Raw genomic sequence first — 19,522 nt, 5'->3', positions numbered from 1 at the left:
CAACAAACGGGGAAGAGGAGCCAGCTCCAACGATAGGCGAAGTTAAAGAGGCCATCCTGCAGCTAAAGAACAATAAATCAGCTGGGAAAGATAGCATCAGAACGGAGCTTATTAAAATGGGACCACGAAAGCAGGCCGTTTGTATGCTCCGGCTAATAGTAAGAACTTGGGATACGGAACGGCTACCGGAGGAGTGAAAAGATGGGGTTATTAAGTTGGACTGTGAGAACTATCGAGCGATCTCCGTTCTCAATGCCGCCTACAAAGTACTGTCCCAAATCATTTTCCGCCGACTATAATTAATTGCGACTAGATTTATGGAAACTTTATTACGCATTATGTGTCCAGCCGTGGAACGATACAAGATACAACGAATTTACCTCCATACGTTGAACGTTGCCAGCTTATTGACATCAATACATTAGCAGCCAGGATAAAACTACTTTAGCGAATGTTTATTTTCGGCCTAATTAACGGAGGTTTTGACTGCAGCCCACATCTTAGTCTGATGTGCATACATGTCCCTCATAGGCAATTGCGTAACTATGCATTACTGTGGCATTATTCCCACCGTATCAACTATGGCCAAAATGAACCGTGGATTATGTGCTGCCGTGCTTTTAACGAAATGTCTAGCGTGTTATCAGTAAATGTACCTACAAACATAGAATTAAGTCCTTAAGTTAGGGAACAATCTGTGCAACTAAATGTTGAAGAAATAAGTAAATGAATAAACTTATCAAGCCGGCTTCGTGGAAAAACGGTCTACAACGGATCAAATATTTACACTGCGTTAGAAAGTCCGTAAATACAAAATTGCCTCGCACCATTTGTTCGTTAACTTCAAAGCCGCATATGATACCATCGACCGGACAGAGCTATGGAAAATCATCGACGAGAACAGCTCATATCTCTGATCAACTGATTCAATCTTCGATAGATGGTACACAGTGCTGTGTTCGGATCTCGGGTGGATTGTCAAGTCACACGGAGTGCGTCGTCAAGGTAATGGTCTCTCACGTCTGCTGTTCAACATAGCACTGCAAGGTGTTATGAATCAAGCGGATATCAACACGCGGGGCACGATCTTCAACAACTCTAGTCAACTCGTCTGCTTTGCCGATGACATGTATATTATCGGCAGAACATCTGTGGCAGTGGCTGAACAATACATCAGACTAAAGCGCGAAGCAGAAAAGATTGGGTTAAAGGTAAATAGGTCTAAAACAAAGTGCATGCTGGCCAGCGGAACCAGATCGACCGGGCGGAACCGAGGTCGACCGACGCCGCTTGGGCAATAGTATAATGATCGACGGTGCTGAGTTTGAGGTAGTCGATGAATTTTTCTACCTTGCCTTACTGATAACGACAGACAATGATACCAACCGTTAGGTTCGGAGGCGTATTATCAGGGAAAGTCGTGCTTACTACGGGCTTCACGAGCATTTGTGGTCGAGCAGACTAAGCCCCCGTACAAAGTGTACCCCGTACAAGTCGCCTATTACACCGGTTGCTCTCTACGGGCATGAAACATGGACAATGCACGAGGAGGACGTGGGAATGCCCCAAAAGAACAATCTTCGGTGGCATACAGGAGAACGGAATATAGAGGCGGAGGATGGACCATGAACTCGCACAGCTCTATAGTAAACTCAGTATCTAAAAAGTGGCAAAAGCTGGACGGAAACAATGGGCAAGGGATGGTGCACAAATGCCAGACAATTACCCTGCAAAGATGGTGTTTGCCTCAAATCCGGTAGGAACAAGACGACCAAGAGCGCAGCGAGCGAGATGGCTAGACCCGGTGGAGCGAAATTAGACGGAAAGTACTATGTATCCGAGGAATTGGAAAGCGGTAGCCTACAACCGAGTTAACTGGAGAAACCTTGTTCACCAAACCACGCAAACAACAACCAAGTGCTACGTGCTGTGGAATATGGTGCTCAGAATCCACCCAGCTAGCACCAACTCGTATATCAATGTACGAAAACTATCGTAAATGTCTCCTAACAAACTCGAAATCGTAACTAAAGCTGGATAAAGTGGGATCAAGTTGATTTTCTGTCGTATATAATGATAATGACTGACATACATACGATTTTCAGCACAAAATCGTAGAGTAGTACGGAGCGACTCTAGATGCTAGATAGAGTCAGTAGGATCATTACACTGGCCCCGTAATTTTCCTGTACTCTATACAGCCGGCTGCGAAGTCTGTTGATAAAGAAGGGTAATGTCTAATGACGGTTTAAGCCCACGGCTTTTTAGTACGGAACGACTCGCGCTTAATCGGATATTATCGTATATAAATACTTATATAGTCGTAACGCACAAAATTATTCGTAATCACGTATATCGCCTCCAAAATAGTGGGGATATGCCAATTTTGCGCATGAAATACGATTTATTTAGCATGTATATCTGTACGTAATGCTGATTTTTACCTTTTTTATACATATGAAAATGCTAGCTGGGTAGTTTGTCGGTAAATTCAAGCAACACAATCGTTGCCTACTAATAAGTCACTTTTGCATCACAAATAAAGTATGAATAAATTTTTAATATGAAGAGTATGGCATTTTAAAAAAATTCAGGTTATCTATTATACCTTAAGTATTTATTCTTTTTCAATATTTGCAGACTATGGATGCATGAATTTAAAATTAAATACGTAGCTTTATGTATTTTTATATTTATTTGCTCAATTATGGTGTAGGTTACAAGCCCATTTTCCAAAAACTTAGTGACCATGAACATTAACACTAAAAAAACTCAAAAGGAATGCAACTGTCCCCTAAAATATTCCCCTAAAAGCCTATTTTGAATATTCGCTGTTGCTATGGTAACATTTACTATATGCTGTAGATCGTTGAATGCTCTCATGAAACGACACATTGGCTCAAGTTGAGAGTGGATTAATTACCCGAGTATTCCGAAGTGTAACTTGGCTGTAATTGAAGTGCAACCGTGAATCAAGATTTGACTGTCGGCTCGTCTAGATAGGATGTTTGTGAAGAACACTATGTCGGGAATCCTATGTCTGCAGTGGATTGTGTCAATGTTGACTAGAGAGCATAGGTCGTGATGCGGTGACAATTCATCTCCTTTGCACCTCAGGTTCCGCATTGCAAAACAAGCAAACTTTTTTTGACTACTTCTATCCGTTGTATATAGGTTACATATTGCGGACACCAAACTACATTTGCAAAGTCTAATTTACTTCGCACCAGACCTACATATATTGCTAGTATTGCATATGGATCCTTAAGGTTACGACCTTATCGTCTCACAAGAGCGAATAGCATTAATCAGTCTTTAATGACGTTCTCTATATGGCTTGTGAACGATCGTTCACTTGATCAAATATGATTTCTAGGTCACGAATGGGTTCCTTGCGTGGCAGAACGATTCCATTTTAGGAGTATTTAAATTCTATTGGACGTAGTTTTCGGGAAAAAGTCATAACAGAGCATTTATCTTGGTTGATGTTGATGTTCAAGCCGCTATTCGAACAGAATATTCCAATGTTCTCCAGGTCAAGTTATAGTTTAAGACAATCATTGTCGGTCTTGATAGGTAAAAATATTTTTATATCATCTGCGTATATTAAGATTGTAACATTGGACAAAATATCCGGAAGTCTGTTCATCACCAGTACAAATAGCAACGGTCCTAGATGACTACCTTGCGGTGCTCCCGAATTAACAACAAATGAAGCAGAGACGTTTTCCTTAATTTTCACATACTGAACTCTGCGAGAAAAGTAAGTTCTTAGCCAGTTTTGAATCGGATTCTCGAAGCCGAAGTCTGTGACCGCTTGCATAATACTATCCTAGAGATGAATGAATTTAAAATTTGAAATCTCTTTAATCAATAAAAAAATAATACTATCCGTCTTAACAGCATCAAAAACTTTACACATGTCAGTGTATACACAGTCATTTATCAGTGACGTAAATTCACAAAGCTTCGTAGCTACAGATTTTTTCTTCAAAAACCCGTGTTGAGCAGAAGAGATACGATCGACAACCATTTCGTATAGATGATCGTAAACTATTTGTTCAAAGAACTTCGGTACAGCCGAGTGGATAGTTATTCCACGATAGTTCTCAACCTCTGAGCGAGGTCCTTTTTTATGAATTAGACTAATATGAGATACCTTCCAAATCTAGGGGAAGTAACCGGAAGTCAGAGGCGCATTAAATAAACTCGCGAGTAATTCGCGTGGTGGTTAATGGTTGATGGTTAATGGTGACGAGTGGTTAATCGAGATCCATCCGGTGCCAAATTTTGGATTTTTACTTTCTGGCTTTTATTTCTTTTTCTTGGTCACTTGGCATTGAATGATCCGCAAATATGATTGCAATTAAAAATCTGGAAATGAAATTTCGTCTTATAAAATTTGACCCTTAGTAGAGTTAAAATCACCTAAACGCTTGCAATGGTCCCCCTATAAATTTAAATTTTTAAATGCATAATTACCTCATATTGCACTATATTATTATCGGAGCATCCGAAGAGAAGTATAATCACTATCACTTTTTCTATAACTCTTTACTTTGAGGTCGAAACTAAACCTAGCGAAAATGAAACCATAAACGTCAATTTTATGAAATTCCGTGCGATTGCGTCTTTGGCCCAGGCACAGTGCCAAATAATCAAAGCATAAACCGATTTTGTCAAAACTTCTTTTTTTTCTTTTGCTTATATCTCCGGAAATATTAAGTTTAGAAAGACACAATTTTCACATTTTTAAAGGAAATTACCCAAGGAATTCGAAAAAAATATTATTTTTAAGCACCAGTACTGCCAAATATTGTTAAACTCAATTTGAAAACTAAATTTTATTTTTCTCTCGATGAAGATAATTTGTTCTCAAAATTTCAACTTCATCGTGTTTTGCAGAATTTTTTTACATAAGAATCACTCATCGCCCCGAGGTATTCTTTGCCGATCCCGAGATACAGCGTTTTAAATCAAGCAATACCCCATTTTTCATGTAAAACTATATACAAAATAACATTTTTTAAGCAGTGATTCTCTACAGAATGTAAAACTACTTTGCCATATCGGGAAAGCATTTATACAATATATAGCAAAGTCTTTCTTAACAGCTTGTCAGCTTTTCAGTTTTTCGTTTGATTTATAGCACTAGATAAGGAAATGTTACTTCAAAAAGACTTAAAATATACGTTAGTTGTTTGATCATAGCCTTCCCGGTCAACACTGCATGTAACACAATGATGCTGTTACGTAACACAGAAGTAACATTGTAATGTAACAAAGTTATCAAAATTTGACGTAACATTTAAATAAAAAAAATGTTAACATAGTTACATTAAAATGTTACCTGTAGGTTATGTAACAATAACATTAAGTTTGTAACATTACAAACATTACTATTTGAAGTTCTACCAATAATTGACTTCAATAACGAAAGCAAATTATACCATCATAGTATAAAACGGTAGGTTTCAAATACAGGTCGGACTCGATTATCCGGGTTATAAATTATAATGTTAAACACGTCTAATATATTTCAAAAAACCTATTTACAATTTTTTTCACCCGGATAATCGAGTCTTACCTGTACTACCAAAAAGTTGTGACAACGCTCAATAAAATCTATTGATAGATAATAAAATAGAAACATCAAGTGCAATTAGGCTTGCCCGCAACTCGTAACAAAACGTTACAAACACAAATAAGATTCTTCTTTGCCAGTCCACTTAAAAAACTATAACATAGTATGTATACCGGAATACGAACGGTTATGAAGAAACTGAAAGTTTTACTAAAAGTCATTTTGAAAATTGCGAAACGGTATCTGGTACACACGGCTTGTATGCCGATGCTGTGCTAGAAATAGAGCAATTTAAAAATTAAAACAAAAAAATGCTGAAAAATGCCCACTTTATAGTTTCGTTTAAATAGGCATTTTTCCGCATTTTTTAGATTGTCATTGACCAAGTCATGAGTTCGTAAATCTTTAATAATCCGTAACGAAATATTTTTAAAAATATGTTGTTCTAAAGTAACCTGATTTTTGAATTTGTAAAGCCACTCTATCACCGAAGGGCGCACGCCAGGTTATAATTTCCACAGATTTCATTTCTCCTTTTTTAAATTTTTTATGTTCCTCAGGGAATCTCAAACACGATTTATCTGTACAAGAGTTCGAAATTGTTTATATAAAACGCGTTGTTTTGCTATTGCAAAAAACTGGATGGAAAGCTTAGCATTCTAATTTTGAAGATAGCCTTTCGGGTTGAAAAACTTGTAACTTTTATGATTCTTGAAGATCGGATTAAAATAAAAAATACATTTAGATTATTTTTATACTATTTACTTTATATATTGTAACAACAATTGAATGTCTGCTGGCAAAATCAAATGGAGCAAATAACCAGCTTAAAACAACAACAAAAATCATTGCAAATAATATAAATAATAAAATTACTACTTAAAATCGTTTCTAACAGTTCGGATAAAATTATTAAATATCGAAAAGCTTTAGTTGAAACCGTTGAATTTTTCGATTCAAAAACTTGACTTACAGTTTGAAATAGAATGTCTTCAAAAATTCTATTGTTTCACAGAACTTATTCTAATTGATTTTCTTGCTTCCAATGAACATTAATCGAATCGACATAATAATCACTGCACTGATTTTTCAACTTATCCACTATTTTTTTTCACCATCTGCCAGATTACAACTATTTTAAATGTGTACATCATATTTTTCGCACAATCTTGTTTTTTCTACACTTAACCAAATTTTCACCGCACCAATATTATAATTTCACTGTATACTCCGAACAGTAAATTATCGCTGTATCGCACAAATTAACACCAATCGACCGATCGCTGGATTATAAATATTACATGCCGACCGACTAGGAACGATTAAAAGAAATAGCGCGAACACTCGACCGTTTTTCCAGTTGACCGTCCGTATCGTAGCGCATCCGTAAAGCGAATAAAACGCATATCCCAAATGATGGTCTCGGCACCCCCGGCTGGGCTTCAGAGATGTGAACGCAGACGACGACAGCGTGGACGGAGGACGAGGACGCAATGTACAACCTGCCTGCCTACTAACCGAAAATGAAAATGGAATGCGATGTTGTTTCAGCAATCGGACTTCGATTTACCACCTTTTTGCCATTCCGTTGAATATACATATCCTTCTCGAAGCCAACGGACAGCGTTAGAAATTGGGATAATAATTTCGATGATGCATTCATTAGTCGGTAACGAGAGTTATTGATTCTATTTTACTTCGCATACATGAGATGTCTTTTGAAACTAACAAAACCAGCATATTCCATTATTCTGCCAACATTTTTTTGTTTTTGATTTTTGTAAATTTCTAATCCCCTGAACATAAAACTAATATTTACTTACATTCATAATTAGAGGCGAACCATAATATCTCTCCTCTGCCAAGTTTAGATCGCTAAACACGACTTTTAATTTTTAAGGGAGTACTTTCAAACATCAAAGTTTGAAACTATTCTCCCGAAAACTACTGCTAACTTTTTATCTCGCTGAAAACACTTATCATAATCTCTTAAATGAAATAACTTTTTTATCTAGGCCTTAGAATTGATTCCGTATAACACAATAAAATACATGTATTTGTACAGCCATATTCAGCCGAACGCTTCCAAAAAGGTCTAGTTTTATAAATGAGGGTTCTATTCTTTAAATTCGACAGAAAATTTGTATTCGATTTATCGTGCCAAACTTCATATAAAAAAGATCCGATTGCAATTTTTGGGAAAAGCATGAATATAAATGGATTTTTATATTAGAAAACCATACAAACGATGGAAAAATCAGTTTTTGGCTGATAATCCGGAACCGGAGCATCAAATCTCCAAAATTTCAAAAAACAAAACTAGTAAGTTTTCCCCGTTGAATGCAATTGGTGATATTAAAATGTGTCTTTTTTAGAGGATATTGTATATTTTCAACGCAGTTGGGTGAATTTACGAATGTTTGAAACTTGTTTCACAAAATCCCGATCAAATTAATATAAATGATATTTATTTATTTCAAGATTTAAAAAGTTCAAAATTTTTAATATTTTTTGGAACGGTAGTTCTTTTACAATTGGCGAAGGGACGATAGAAGAAAGTAATGAAATTTTTTAATAGGGAGAGAGCGGAAAGGTCACTCTCATCTGCACTAGCGCTTCTATGGTTCAAAGGTACACATCAGTATCAGTACCAGTGAGCCACATGCGGGTGTTGTGGGTTCGAATCCGGTTATAATCGCTGATTATAGCTTGGTTCGACCCATGCACCCTCCAGCATTGGACAAAAGGTAGGAGTCACAACGACTACTTTGTTAAGCGTAGCTACTAATAACCCCCCCTCTCTCACATTTCCGCTCTTTCTCATTCTTCACTATTAAAATTGAATTACTTTCTTCTACGGCCCCTTTGTCAATTGTAAAAGAACTACGGTTCCAAAAAATATTAATTATATACGCCTGACTTCATTTCAAGGTCAAGACAAAAACCACGCGGTTGGTCTATTCAAAATTTTACTTAATTAATTTAAGATGATGGAATAGAGTCGCTATAAGCGTTTGCTGTAAGAATAAGTTTATTTGTTTACATCATCGGAACAAGCGCGTCACGAATCTATCCTGCACGATCGAATGAAAATCCTGAGAAAGACGCTCGTGAGTTGGCTGAGCTGTTAGATGAACCCTGACGCACGGTGCGTTATGTCCCGAAAAGTATTGGAGAACGTCCAGGCTGGTCCTAAAACTCATTCGAAAGTTGTAGCTCTTTTTTAACGAACCCCGATGCTATTATTGAGAGACGTTGCGAAAACAACAGAAGTTTCTATGTCCAGAAAGCAATAAAGAGAAGGACTAATTTGAGAAGTTTCAAGATATAAGAAACATTCAATGAAGCTTTACCAGAATTTTCTGACAGAATAATCATTGACGTACTATAGGGACGTTTTCACCCAAATTTCTGTACAAAAGTTACATTCCTTACATATATTCGATGTTAAATCAGACCGGACCAAGTCGTAAAATTAAAAAGAAATGAGTTAATGACAGCAAACGATCAAGAATTTTCTAAGCTACATTTTACTCTAATCAGACTACATAAATGTGGCAAACAACCAGAGTTATGACATGATTTCCAGCAATTGATAACTATAAATATGAGAGCAGCAAACTTTGATCGCGTTTTTCTCGAAATTAGAATTTTGTCACTCGGTTCGGTCTGACTTAACACCGACCATATATTGTTTGTAAATATACCTCTTTCGATCAAAAAAGTTCCCTAGAAAACTACAAAATAAAAAATGGTTGCTATCCTGAAATGAAATAAAAGAAAACTCTTCCAATTAAGGTGAAACGGTACTGAATCAAAACAAGACCGGAAAAATGGCGCCCATGTAAGGGCGCCGTCTTTCCAGCCATGTTTGGATTCAGTACCGTTGCACGTTGCACCTTAAGTTCTACTATTTTTCTTTACGACGCGTTTCTTTTATTTAATTTCAGGTTTCGTTTTCTACTAAGACGCCCCAAAAAACTTCAGTCAATGGTTGGATTGCTCGAAAAACATTAATCTACAGCTGCGGATAGAAAAACGACGCTTTCGTAACTTCTGGAATCGTGAACCAACCAACAAATTTGGCATACTATCACTATATAATTTAGACCAAACAGTGGTACAACGACAATGAGGTCAATATGGTTTCTAAGAAATTTAATTCGGCCAATACCCCGGAACTAAAACCAATTGAGGAATACTGGTCGATTTTGAAGGTCACACCGAAGAAGAACGATGGAACTGTAGGCGACTAGAAACAGACTGAAATTTTTGGAGGGTCTTAGTAGAATACAAAACCTGAAATTAAAGAAAAAAAGGATACTTTTTTTCAATTTAAATTCTACTATTTATATTTATTCCCGACAGATTCGTGTTTTTCCGAGTTCGAAAACAGACACTGATGAAGCCTGCAAGTCGTAGGCGAAATACGTATCTTTCAGAAATAAATATAAATGGTAGAATTAAATTTGGAAAAAAGTTTTCTTCTTTTCTTCAATTTCAGACTAAAAACAACTCAAGTAAAAATGCAATTTCTCTGCCAACAATTGAGAAAACAGTTGGCGTAGAAGATCATGCTAAAGTTGCGGGAGAAAGTTCGAGCAGTGGGTTACGTTAAAATGTAGGAATGAAACAATGCATGGTCTAGCAAATCCAGTAATCATACCCGTTACATTTAGGAAAAAAAATTAAACTAATTATTTTACTTCAACACGATTTTCTTTTTCAACCTTTATTATGGTAAATATATGTTATGAAACGTTTTTGAATGTAGCAGTTTTTGGAAATAATACTTTTTATAATTTTGTAATGAACATTTACTCTTTACGGCAGGAAATAAATTGAGTTCAAAAATTTTCATTTTAAATTTTTAATATTAATGTAATGTAAAATTTTCATTCGAATTCGAAAACTCCACAACGATTACTTACATATTCTACAAACGAGATTATTGGTTATTGTTATTTTTGTCAAATTGTAGGTAGGTATTAGTTTTAATTGCAAGTTAGAACCTTCAAACTATTTGACAAAGTAAAACTAAAGTTATAACGAAATTAAAAAATGTGCCAAAAAATAATGCAGTACTCATTTCAGAAAGATTGTAGGTTACATTCAGCTCTACAAATGTTTCACACATAACTTTTATCGAATTTGCTTCTAAAAGGCAGTAACGTGGAATGAGCGTATTTGAGCGCACCAACTCTGCTTTAAAATACAGTGTACTCTCGGAAAAGTTCACTGTCTGAAAAGTTAGTTGTTCAGAAAAATTCAGTGCTTATTCGCTCTCATGCGACACCCTAAAAAGTTAATTTTTTGCTTAACTTGTCAGAGAGTTTGAATTTACTGGTTGTCCAAATATTCGTTTACATACGCGTGTCACCACCGTTTCATATAGAGTTGCATTACAGCAGGGATTAAATTAAACTCTTGTACCGGACAGTTGCAATTATAGTTCGATACGAGCACATGGTTACTTCAAAATTTTTCTTAACATACAAATAAAAGCGTAAACTCAGATTAAATTTAAATGAAAAAGGGGAACAGATGAAACAGAAAATACGCGCGAACATTATCAAAACGTAGACTATGAAAAAACAAAGCAAACTAGTAGACATATAGCAGATTATTTTGAACTTGCTGAAAGGGACTAGTATTATTTTGTAAAGATCTTGCTACATATTCCCTTCCCTACATAATAAATCGGAAAAGTTAATTACCCAATCCCCAATCGATTAACTTTTCCGAGAGTCCACTGTAATATTCTCCATGTTTTCATCATCACTTACCAGCAAAACATGAGAGGATGTGAGGCATTGATAAACAATATTGTGGTGAAAAAATAGTATTTTTATATAAACTACCTCATGGCAGCATTTCTGCTATATGTCTAAAACCAAATTTGAAGAGGGTATGAAATGAGGAAGGCAAACGAGAAAGCGACCAACATAGCTTTTGCCAGCCCAAGCACCTACCTAGCACCTCCACGCGGCCATACCCGGTAATACTCTATTGAGTAGCTAAGCTAGGAGATGTGATGCCGCGTGGTTCCCAGTTGCCTGATCTCAAAACTGAGATTTTGGACAGACGGCTGAACCACAAGGACTTGGTAGCAGGTAAGCCTAGTATGTTATTTTAATTGTTTGTTTCGTTTTAGCTCAAGTACCTCCTACTGTACAATGAAAACTTTGGTCGTAATAAGTTTAAATAAATCACATGGATATCAGAACGAAAAATAAAATTATGCTTTATTATTGAATCCTCATGATCCTTATTATTCACCTTGCCCTACTAACACGATATACTCTGTTTCCCTGTAACATCTATGAAAGTAGTATGGGTTCCCTACACTTTCAAAATTAGATGCTTTTACTAACATTCCTACTCACTTCCCCGTTTGAACGTAGCCAGGTATATAATGCGATTATATAGCCATCTACAATGTGTGCATTCTCATATGCTAATGCTAATGCTATGTCTAAAACCAAATTTCAAGATTATTTAACAAGAAAACTGGCAATTTTTATTATTTTTTTCTGAATTCAGTGAACTAAAAACTATAAGAATCAAAGTGTCAAAGCACTGAAGAAGGCTGTAAGTTAAAGTCGAAATATACGTATCTGCGGAATATTTGCGTATTCTCTATATGTTATAGTTGGAGTGTAATTATAGTATTGTGAAATTTTGTAATTATCCTTGATGTGAATAATGTGTAGGTTTTAGTTGAAATTTAGTAGCAGAATAAAACGGAAAACTTTCCTCTAAACTCATATAAGAATCAGGTGAAAAATCTGGTGCAGTTTTTTCCTGCTTACCTGTGATTGCCTTTATGTATGATTTATCTATTTACTAGTTTGTTACAAACGAATGTGTCATGCAACGTGAATTGCCGCATGGATCTATGTGACGTGACTGCAACATTTAGCACTTGTTCGACGTAGGCTACCACGCTACAAGCTGGCACGCCAGCAAGCAACGAGTGATGCTACAAGAAATTCGAATTTATTGCTAGTCTGCTGGTGCACATGGTAAGTGCCAGCCGCCCAAACCTATGAAACTTGCCACGAACAGGTTTACATTCAGATTTTGTCTGTTTAATGTCATTTTCTTTTTCATGTGCCTTTTACAATTAAACTATTCATGCGGTAGTAAAATTAATTGTCGAGTTTACACCTCCATTTTATGTGCACTAACTGCATAAGAACGATCGTGCTAGCATGATCAAGTAGACCGCTGATGTGGGTGTGTTAATTATGCAAAATAGCTAGTACGATGGCTGTCCGTTGATAACGTAGGATCATGATTGATTGGCATATTCGTTTGCACCCCTGTCGGCTGTTGCTGGATCAGACCAATGAATAATTAATATTAATAAGTCAGTCGCACTTACTATGACATGTTTTGAACGGTTCTCGGTGGTTGCCCTGAGTAAACGTATAAGCACGGATCAAAACTTTAAGGAAACTCCGCAAGCTCAACACAAGATATGGAACTGCTTTCTGCAGTAGGTACGCTGTAATTTCATGGGTTGTCATAAGTTCCCTTGTTTACTGTTTGTTTGCACATGATCGTCGATTACTTTGCTGGCTACTTACCAGCAGCGCTAACGAGGTGTCAGCAGGTTGTATGCATTTCACTCCACTGAGATAATCGCGTTCCATCCCATTCAAAGCCCGATTGTGTTTTACTACCATATTAACGGAAATGCCCTCCGGAGAGTTGATCAGATTAACAACCTCGGCATCTTACTCGACTCCAAACTTACGTTCAACGGTCACCGCCTACGTATTATTTGCAAAACCCTAATACCTTTTTATTGCGCATTACCTGCATCTTAAGAATCGAACTCATCCAAAGTAGGTTCATTTGCATGGCTCTTAGGAGTTTGCCTCTACGAGAAAGCGTGAAGAGGTTTTTTTTCGATTAGCGTAACGATTAATTGGTTGGTGAATGGCTGGATAATGCGTAAAATAGACCCCATTGTGGTCCTTAGTCACTTTTCCTGCAACTCCTACCCCTACCTCCTCGTGGAAACTAAAGTCATATAGCGAAAGGGATGGAGGCACAGTGTTGTCTCGGCATTATAAGATGGCAGCCCCATTATAAGACTCGGTAGCGCAGCTTCAGTGCGGCTGTCTATCTAAATCTAACTCACTACAAACAATCAAGGAAATTCTACTCGGAACATTCGGCATGGACAAAGGCGACGAAATAGGGACATGAAATGGAAACTTAGTATCTGAAACTGCGGATCGCTAAATTTCGTGGGTGGGGGCTAGTGGGGGCTAAGCCCCCCGTAGGAGAGATTTAGCCCTCCCCCCCTAGAAAAAGGGACTTGGCCGACCAAAATAAATGGTCTAAAAAAATGTCTGGGGCCATAGCCGCCCCTAGAAATGAGCGCTAGTTCCGCCAATGGGCGACAGGGTGCTGCTCGACCAGTTAGAACCCCGAAACCCCGGTATCGTGGCACTGCAGGAGATCTGACGCAAAAGCGAGAAAGTGTGGAGGATCCGTGGCGGTAAAGCTCAATTTTACCAGAGCGATGGAGCGACTAACAAGCTGGAAACGGGCTCCATAGTGACGGACAGAATGCAGGATCGCGTACTGCACGACTGTAAAGCGATTAACGAGTATGTGCATGTTGAAGACAAAAGGCCGTTTCTTCAACTACACCATCATAAACGTGCATTGTCCCTACGAAGGGGGACCCGACGAAGAGGAGGAAGCGTTTTATGTGCAGCTGGAGTTAACATACGACAGCTGCTCGCCAAGGGACATCAAGATCGTTATCGGGGATATGAACGCCTAGGTTAGTAGGGATGCAATGAATAGACCGGTGATCGGGCCCCATAGCCGAGGGGCAAGACACTGTTGAAAATGATATTACTTTTTCCTATGGAAATATTTTTTCAACCTTAATATATATATAGCGTTCCCCACCCTAATATAACCTAAAGCCCTATAAAGATATACATTTATAGGTCTTTAATAGGGCCTAATATATTAATATATATGATAATATTATGAAGTGTCTTACCCCTCGCCCATAGCCTGCACACCGACACGAACGATAACAGCCAGCGATGCATTAACTTTGCAGTTTTCCGAGATTTGGTGGATAGAAGCATTTATTTTTCATAAGATATTGACAAAGCCACCTGGAGATATTCTATATGGAGACCATATTCTCATCGAAGGCCGGTTTTTCCATATTATCATCGAGGCCCGGTTTTTCTCAACTATTTACCATATCCTGAGATCCCCAACAACTACTCGCAAACAAGGTAGTGGAAGACCAGTCAAAATTATGGACGCAGAAGGACTTCGTTCTCTTTCTCGTGCCTTTAACAGCAAGGAGGTTTTCGTGAGCGAAGGGGATATTGCAAAAAAGTTCAACTGTTCCCACCAGTACATCTACAAAACATTGAAAAGAGTCGGAATAATGTGCCGAAAGAAGACAAGATCCCTGGAATGGACTGAGGAACAGATTTCGACGCTGAAATCCCAATGCCGCCGGTTGATAAAAAATTATTCCGGAAAATGCTTTGTTTTGAACAACGAAAGTTACTTCCCTCTTTCGAAGACGCACATTCCCGGAAATGATCGATAGTATTCCATGGATAGTTCTACTGCATCTCCAAACATAAAATACAAGTTTAAACAAATATAGGAAAGGAAATTGGCATTACGCTGGTCAACGCCGCCTACAAGGTGCTCTCCCAGATTTTGTTGCGTCGTCTATCCCCAATAGTAAGAGAATTCGTAGGGCAGTATCAGGCGGGCCCGTGCTACTACGGATCAAATTTTTAGTCTCCGACAAATCCTTCAGAAATGTCGAGAGTACAACGTGCCCACGCATCATATTTTCGTGGATTTCAGAGCAGCATACGATACCGTTGAACGCGAACAGCTATGGCAGATAAGGCACGAGTACGGTTTTCCGGACAAACTGTCGCGGTTGAACTCTGGAACGAGTGATGTGCTACGTGCGCGTTTCGGGGACACTCTCAAGCCTTTTCGAATCGCGCAGAGGTTTACGGCAAGGGAATAGACTGTCCTATATGTCATTCAATATCGCTATTGAAGGTGTGATCCGGCGAGCGGGCGTTTAAACTGGTTTTACATTAGGTTTAATTGTAGAAACCAAATTTATGCTTTTCATTGGAGCAAGCAAAACTTTGGGTATAAACGTCTTTAAGACTTGACCGTTCTTAATCGACTGACTTTACAGCCGGTTATTAGAATACAGGAAAAATACGGGACTGGTGCAGCAAGTCTACTAACTCCAGAAGCACCGCCTAGCCGAGATTTGAACATGCAACTGGATTGTTAGACCTGAATCGCATCTCGAAGGTTATTGGACGCTACCGACATGTCCAACAAATACCCTCCTTTTAGAAATTATTCATCTCAATGAGAATTTCGAATGTGCACAGTTTAAGAACCATGAATAAAACATTCAGATGCTGCCGATATAATTTATACATGAATAATTACTCTTTGCGTCATTGTAACATAAAACTATTAGAGTACAACAGTCCAATCAAATAATAACCAAAGTTAATTGCTAGTATCGGCTGTCGTGTTTCTTCACTGGTGTGTCTTTCTAGTACTGGTCAGTTAAATCATTGGATGATTTGAACTATTCTCGTGGATTTATGCAAAAGCGTCAAAAGCTGTCTCTTCTCCGTATCGGTGAGAGCGAAATTATATTAAGGATTATTCTTTTATTACCGGAACTGCTTTCATTACGATAGATTCTTTAATCGGGTCTGGATCATCACCCACGCAGTATGTTAGAATGCATGTTAGGTCTACCGGTTCTTCCAGAGGATTCGCTAGCAGCAATACTTGGGTAATTCCGTCCGCCGGAGGTCGGAATGGTTTAGTACCGGGAAGACTGTTACCGGAGGCTGGCAATAGACGCAGTTTACAGGGCTTCCGAACGCTAGCATCGAAGTGGAAACTTGGAATGATTTCTCGGCCCTGATTAATAGTAGATATAACTATCACAGACACATCCTCTCGTGGACGGTCTTTAGTAAAATTTAGTATAATTTGAAGGCCTTCCTTGTCATCCCAAACGGTACGCGACGGTTCCCGGCTTGGTTGAATATTGTCCAGATCAATTACGATTTCTGCTAGCGATTTAAACTGTGGCTTTTCTGATACAGGATCTTCAACTTTAGTTTTAGGCCTACTATCTACTGGCGGAGGAGCGACGGGATTAAGTAAAATGTCATCCTCTTCGCTCGAATGATCTTGATCCAATGGAGGTGTATCCTCAGATTCTGCAGCTGAACCGCTTTGCGTCAAAAGTGTTGACTTAATTCCATTTACTAAGGAATCTAATTCCGATAAGGCCTTTCCAGTGCTTGGAGTTGTATCCAATTTTGTAGACTGAGTATCAGCGTTTCTGAGCCTGTTCATGGCATCCGTATCAGCGCTTGGAAGAATTCTGCGAAACAAATACTAAGTTTAAAATGTTGTTGTGAAAATTATGTTTTTACCTTGAAGGATTGGCATTATTAACATTAGTATTCGTGTTGATGAAATTCTGTATATTTCTATATCTGTCGACGTTGTTTGGGTTCATACCAATGCGCCCTCTTGCGCCTAATGTTGTACCGTTGCTGACCACCAACGGAGTCAATATAGTGTCAGTATTAACAACAGAAACTGAAGAGCTCGCTGAAGCTGCGCATTGTTTTGCTGGGTCGTCAGTACTGATGGTTGATGAGAAAATTTCGCTCAGATCGTCAAACGTGCTTCGCGCTGGATCACTATTTGATGGAATCGTAGAAATGTCAAAGAATGTGTCTAAGGGGTCCGATCCAACAATATTTGGTGTATATGATGTACCAGACGGCGATGTTGATGGAGCTGTTGTGGAATTTGGTACAAAATTTTTGCACCGATGCTGATTTGAATCCAATTGAAACTGCCGATATTTATCCAGCACTAGGGTCAAAGCATCATTGACTTCGAAGATTTTTTCTACAACATAACAGATGAGAAAATAATAATTTTCGACAAGCAAAACTGACCCTTTGTGGGAAACTGCTTATCCTATAATAATCCAAATCATAATATAAGCCACTCATAAAACCTGAACATTCTTACAATGCCATAGAATCTTGAAATAAGTATAAATCAGAACTTTACTTCTCGCAATTAGAGTGAAAAGACCACTAACAAAACAAATAACAAGCATTGCCAATTAGAAATTTAAAACAACGGAAAATATGCAAGTCAATAAGCCTTGCTGGTAATTCATACTACTAACCAAATTCGCGAGCTAAACTCCAGAATTTTGCTAGATGCCTTACTCCGTTTGCGTTAGACAGATCTGCATTGCATAGCATATAGACAATATGTAAGGTAAGAACGTTAGTGAGTAATTTATAAGTGAGAGGTAACGACACAGCCTTTATAATAGTTCGTGAGTAAACAAAATCCGAACAGCGCCAAATTGAAATTTTCAAATTTTGTGTAGGCTTGTTTGAGGAAGAAAAAACCAGTGAATTTAAAGTAAATGCTCACCCAACATGCCCTCACTCTGCTGCGTTTCCTCTGCTAGACGAATAATCGTTGGATGCATTCCTTCGCATGCTTCAAAAATTTCCCTAATAATTGCTAACTCTTCCTCGGAACTTTCTCCCGGACGGTACTGGGAAAGCATTTCATCTAGCAGTTTGGTATTTTCCTCTACCTTCTGAAGTTCAGCTAGTCTTCGATTTTTCATCTGCGTTCGTCGCTCATCATCACGATAGAAATTTTGAATCAACAGATTAGCTTTATCGCGATCCTCTTGCTTAGAACTTTGGATCAGCTCTCGTAATTTCCAAAATTCCTTTTCATCCAAACTACTTCGCGAAGCATTCTTAGGCGTACTCTTCACAACAACATTCTGCTGTGGGTGATGCTCAATTCCTTGTGTCTTAAGCAAATGGTATGCTTCCTGTATTTTAATACAGTTATCATATTTATTCGTCCATGTCAGCAGAACATTTAGAATCTGGAAATCAAATCAAGTCTTATTGCATGCGCAAAAACAAAATATGATTTCAAAAATACCCTGTCGGAGACCTCCTTCGGTGTTTTATCTCCATTGTACTTTTTCGACACTAACTTAATCAGTTCATTTAGAAATCGAAACTTATTGATTTCCGATTGAAACTCTTTTCCACAAGTTTCCATGCATTCTTCCAGAGCCTACAAACCGGTTTATCGTCAGGCTAGCTTGACAAAATCATAAAATTGCTTGCTAATGTTTTACCTCCAGTGCAAGGAGCACTTCCTTAGTGTTACCTGATTGGATTCGCTCCGCCAGTAATTTAGTGCCATTGATCATCAATTTTGGATCCTTTTTCAATGTAAGACAAAATTGATCAAGTGCCGAAATATCCAGATCGTCATTATTAGGATTAACCGCTTTCCCTACAGTGTAACGGAGATTTGCAAAAAATCTAATTATCATAACTGATACTTACGCAAATAACTATCAAGAGCAGCTAATGGATCCATTGCTACGAAAAAGTACGTAATTTATACAGTAAAAACAATTTAAATTGCGTAAAATGCTCAGCAAGACACAATACTTTGCTAAAATTGATGTTTTCTTTTGTTCTTTTCCTATCCTTTCAATGCACTGCCCAGTGCAACTGCAATACTGCAAATTCGATTTTGCTGTCATATGCAGAGATGCCAGATGTTTTTGATGTTATCTAGAAACTAGTGTGGCTGCAAGCAGAGTGACGACAAAAACCCACTTTGGCGCGTCCGGTAGAAATCGAACTAAAATCTGGCAGCGAAAAACTTTTTCTGCCAGACATTCTGCCGGTTGATTTCGGTGAGCGTTGAAGGTGTTCCTGCCAATAGATATTTGAAACACATGAGTAGAAATTCGTTTTACAAACTGCGCATCAATCCATTTTTCGA

General features: G+C 38.0%; 1 protein-coding gene across 1 annotated transcript; it reads right to left on the bottom strand.

The window, feature by feature from the left end:
* Positions 1-16,059: 16,059 nt before the first annotated feature.
* LOC128735095 (ADP-ribosylation factor-binding protein GGA2) lies at positions 16,060-19,189 on the bottom strand. Its single transcript, XM_053829583.1, has 6 exons — positions 19,075-19,189; positions 18,861-19,021; positions 18,659-18,796; positions 18,125-18,599; positions 17,092-17,578; positions 16,060-17,039 (listed from the first exon to the last, which is right to left on the bottom strand). Exons 1-6 carry the CDS (start codon positions 19,106-19,108, stop codon positions 16,301-16,303), a joined length of 2,034 nt encoding a protein of 677 aa, XP_053685558.1. The 5' UTR covers positions 19,109-19,189; the 3' UTR covers positions 16,060-16,300.
* Positions 19,190-19,522: the final 333 nt, after the last annotated feature.

Source organism: Sabethes cyaneus, chromosome 2 (assembly GCF_943734655.1).
Source record: "Sabethes cyaneus chromosome 2, idSabCyanKW18_F2, whole genome shotgun sequence".
In the NCBI taxonomy this organism is placed as follows: domain Eukaryota; kingdom Metazoa; phylum Arthropoda; class Insecta; order Diptera; family Culicidae; genus Sabethes; species Sabethes cyaneus.
Note: the sequence above shows the minus strand (reverse complement) of the source record. Positions and strands in the feature narration are given on the sequence as shown.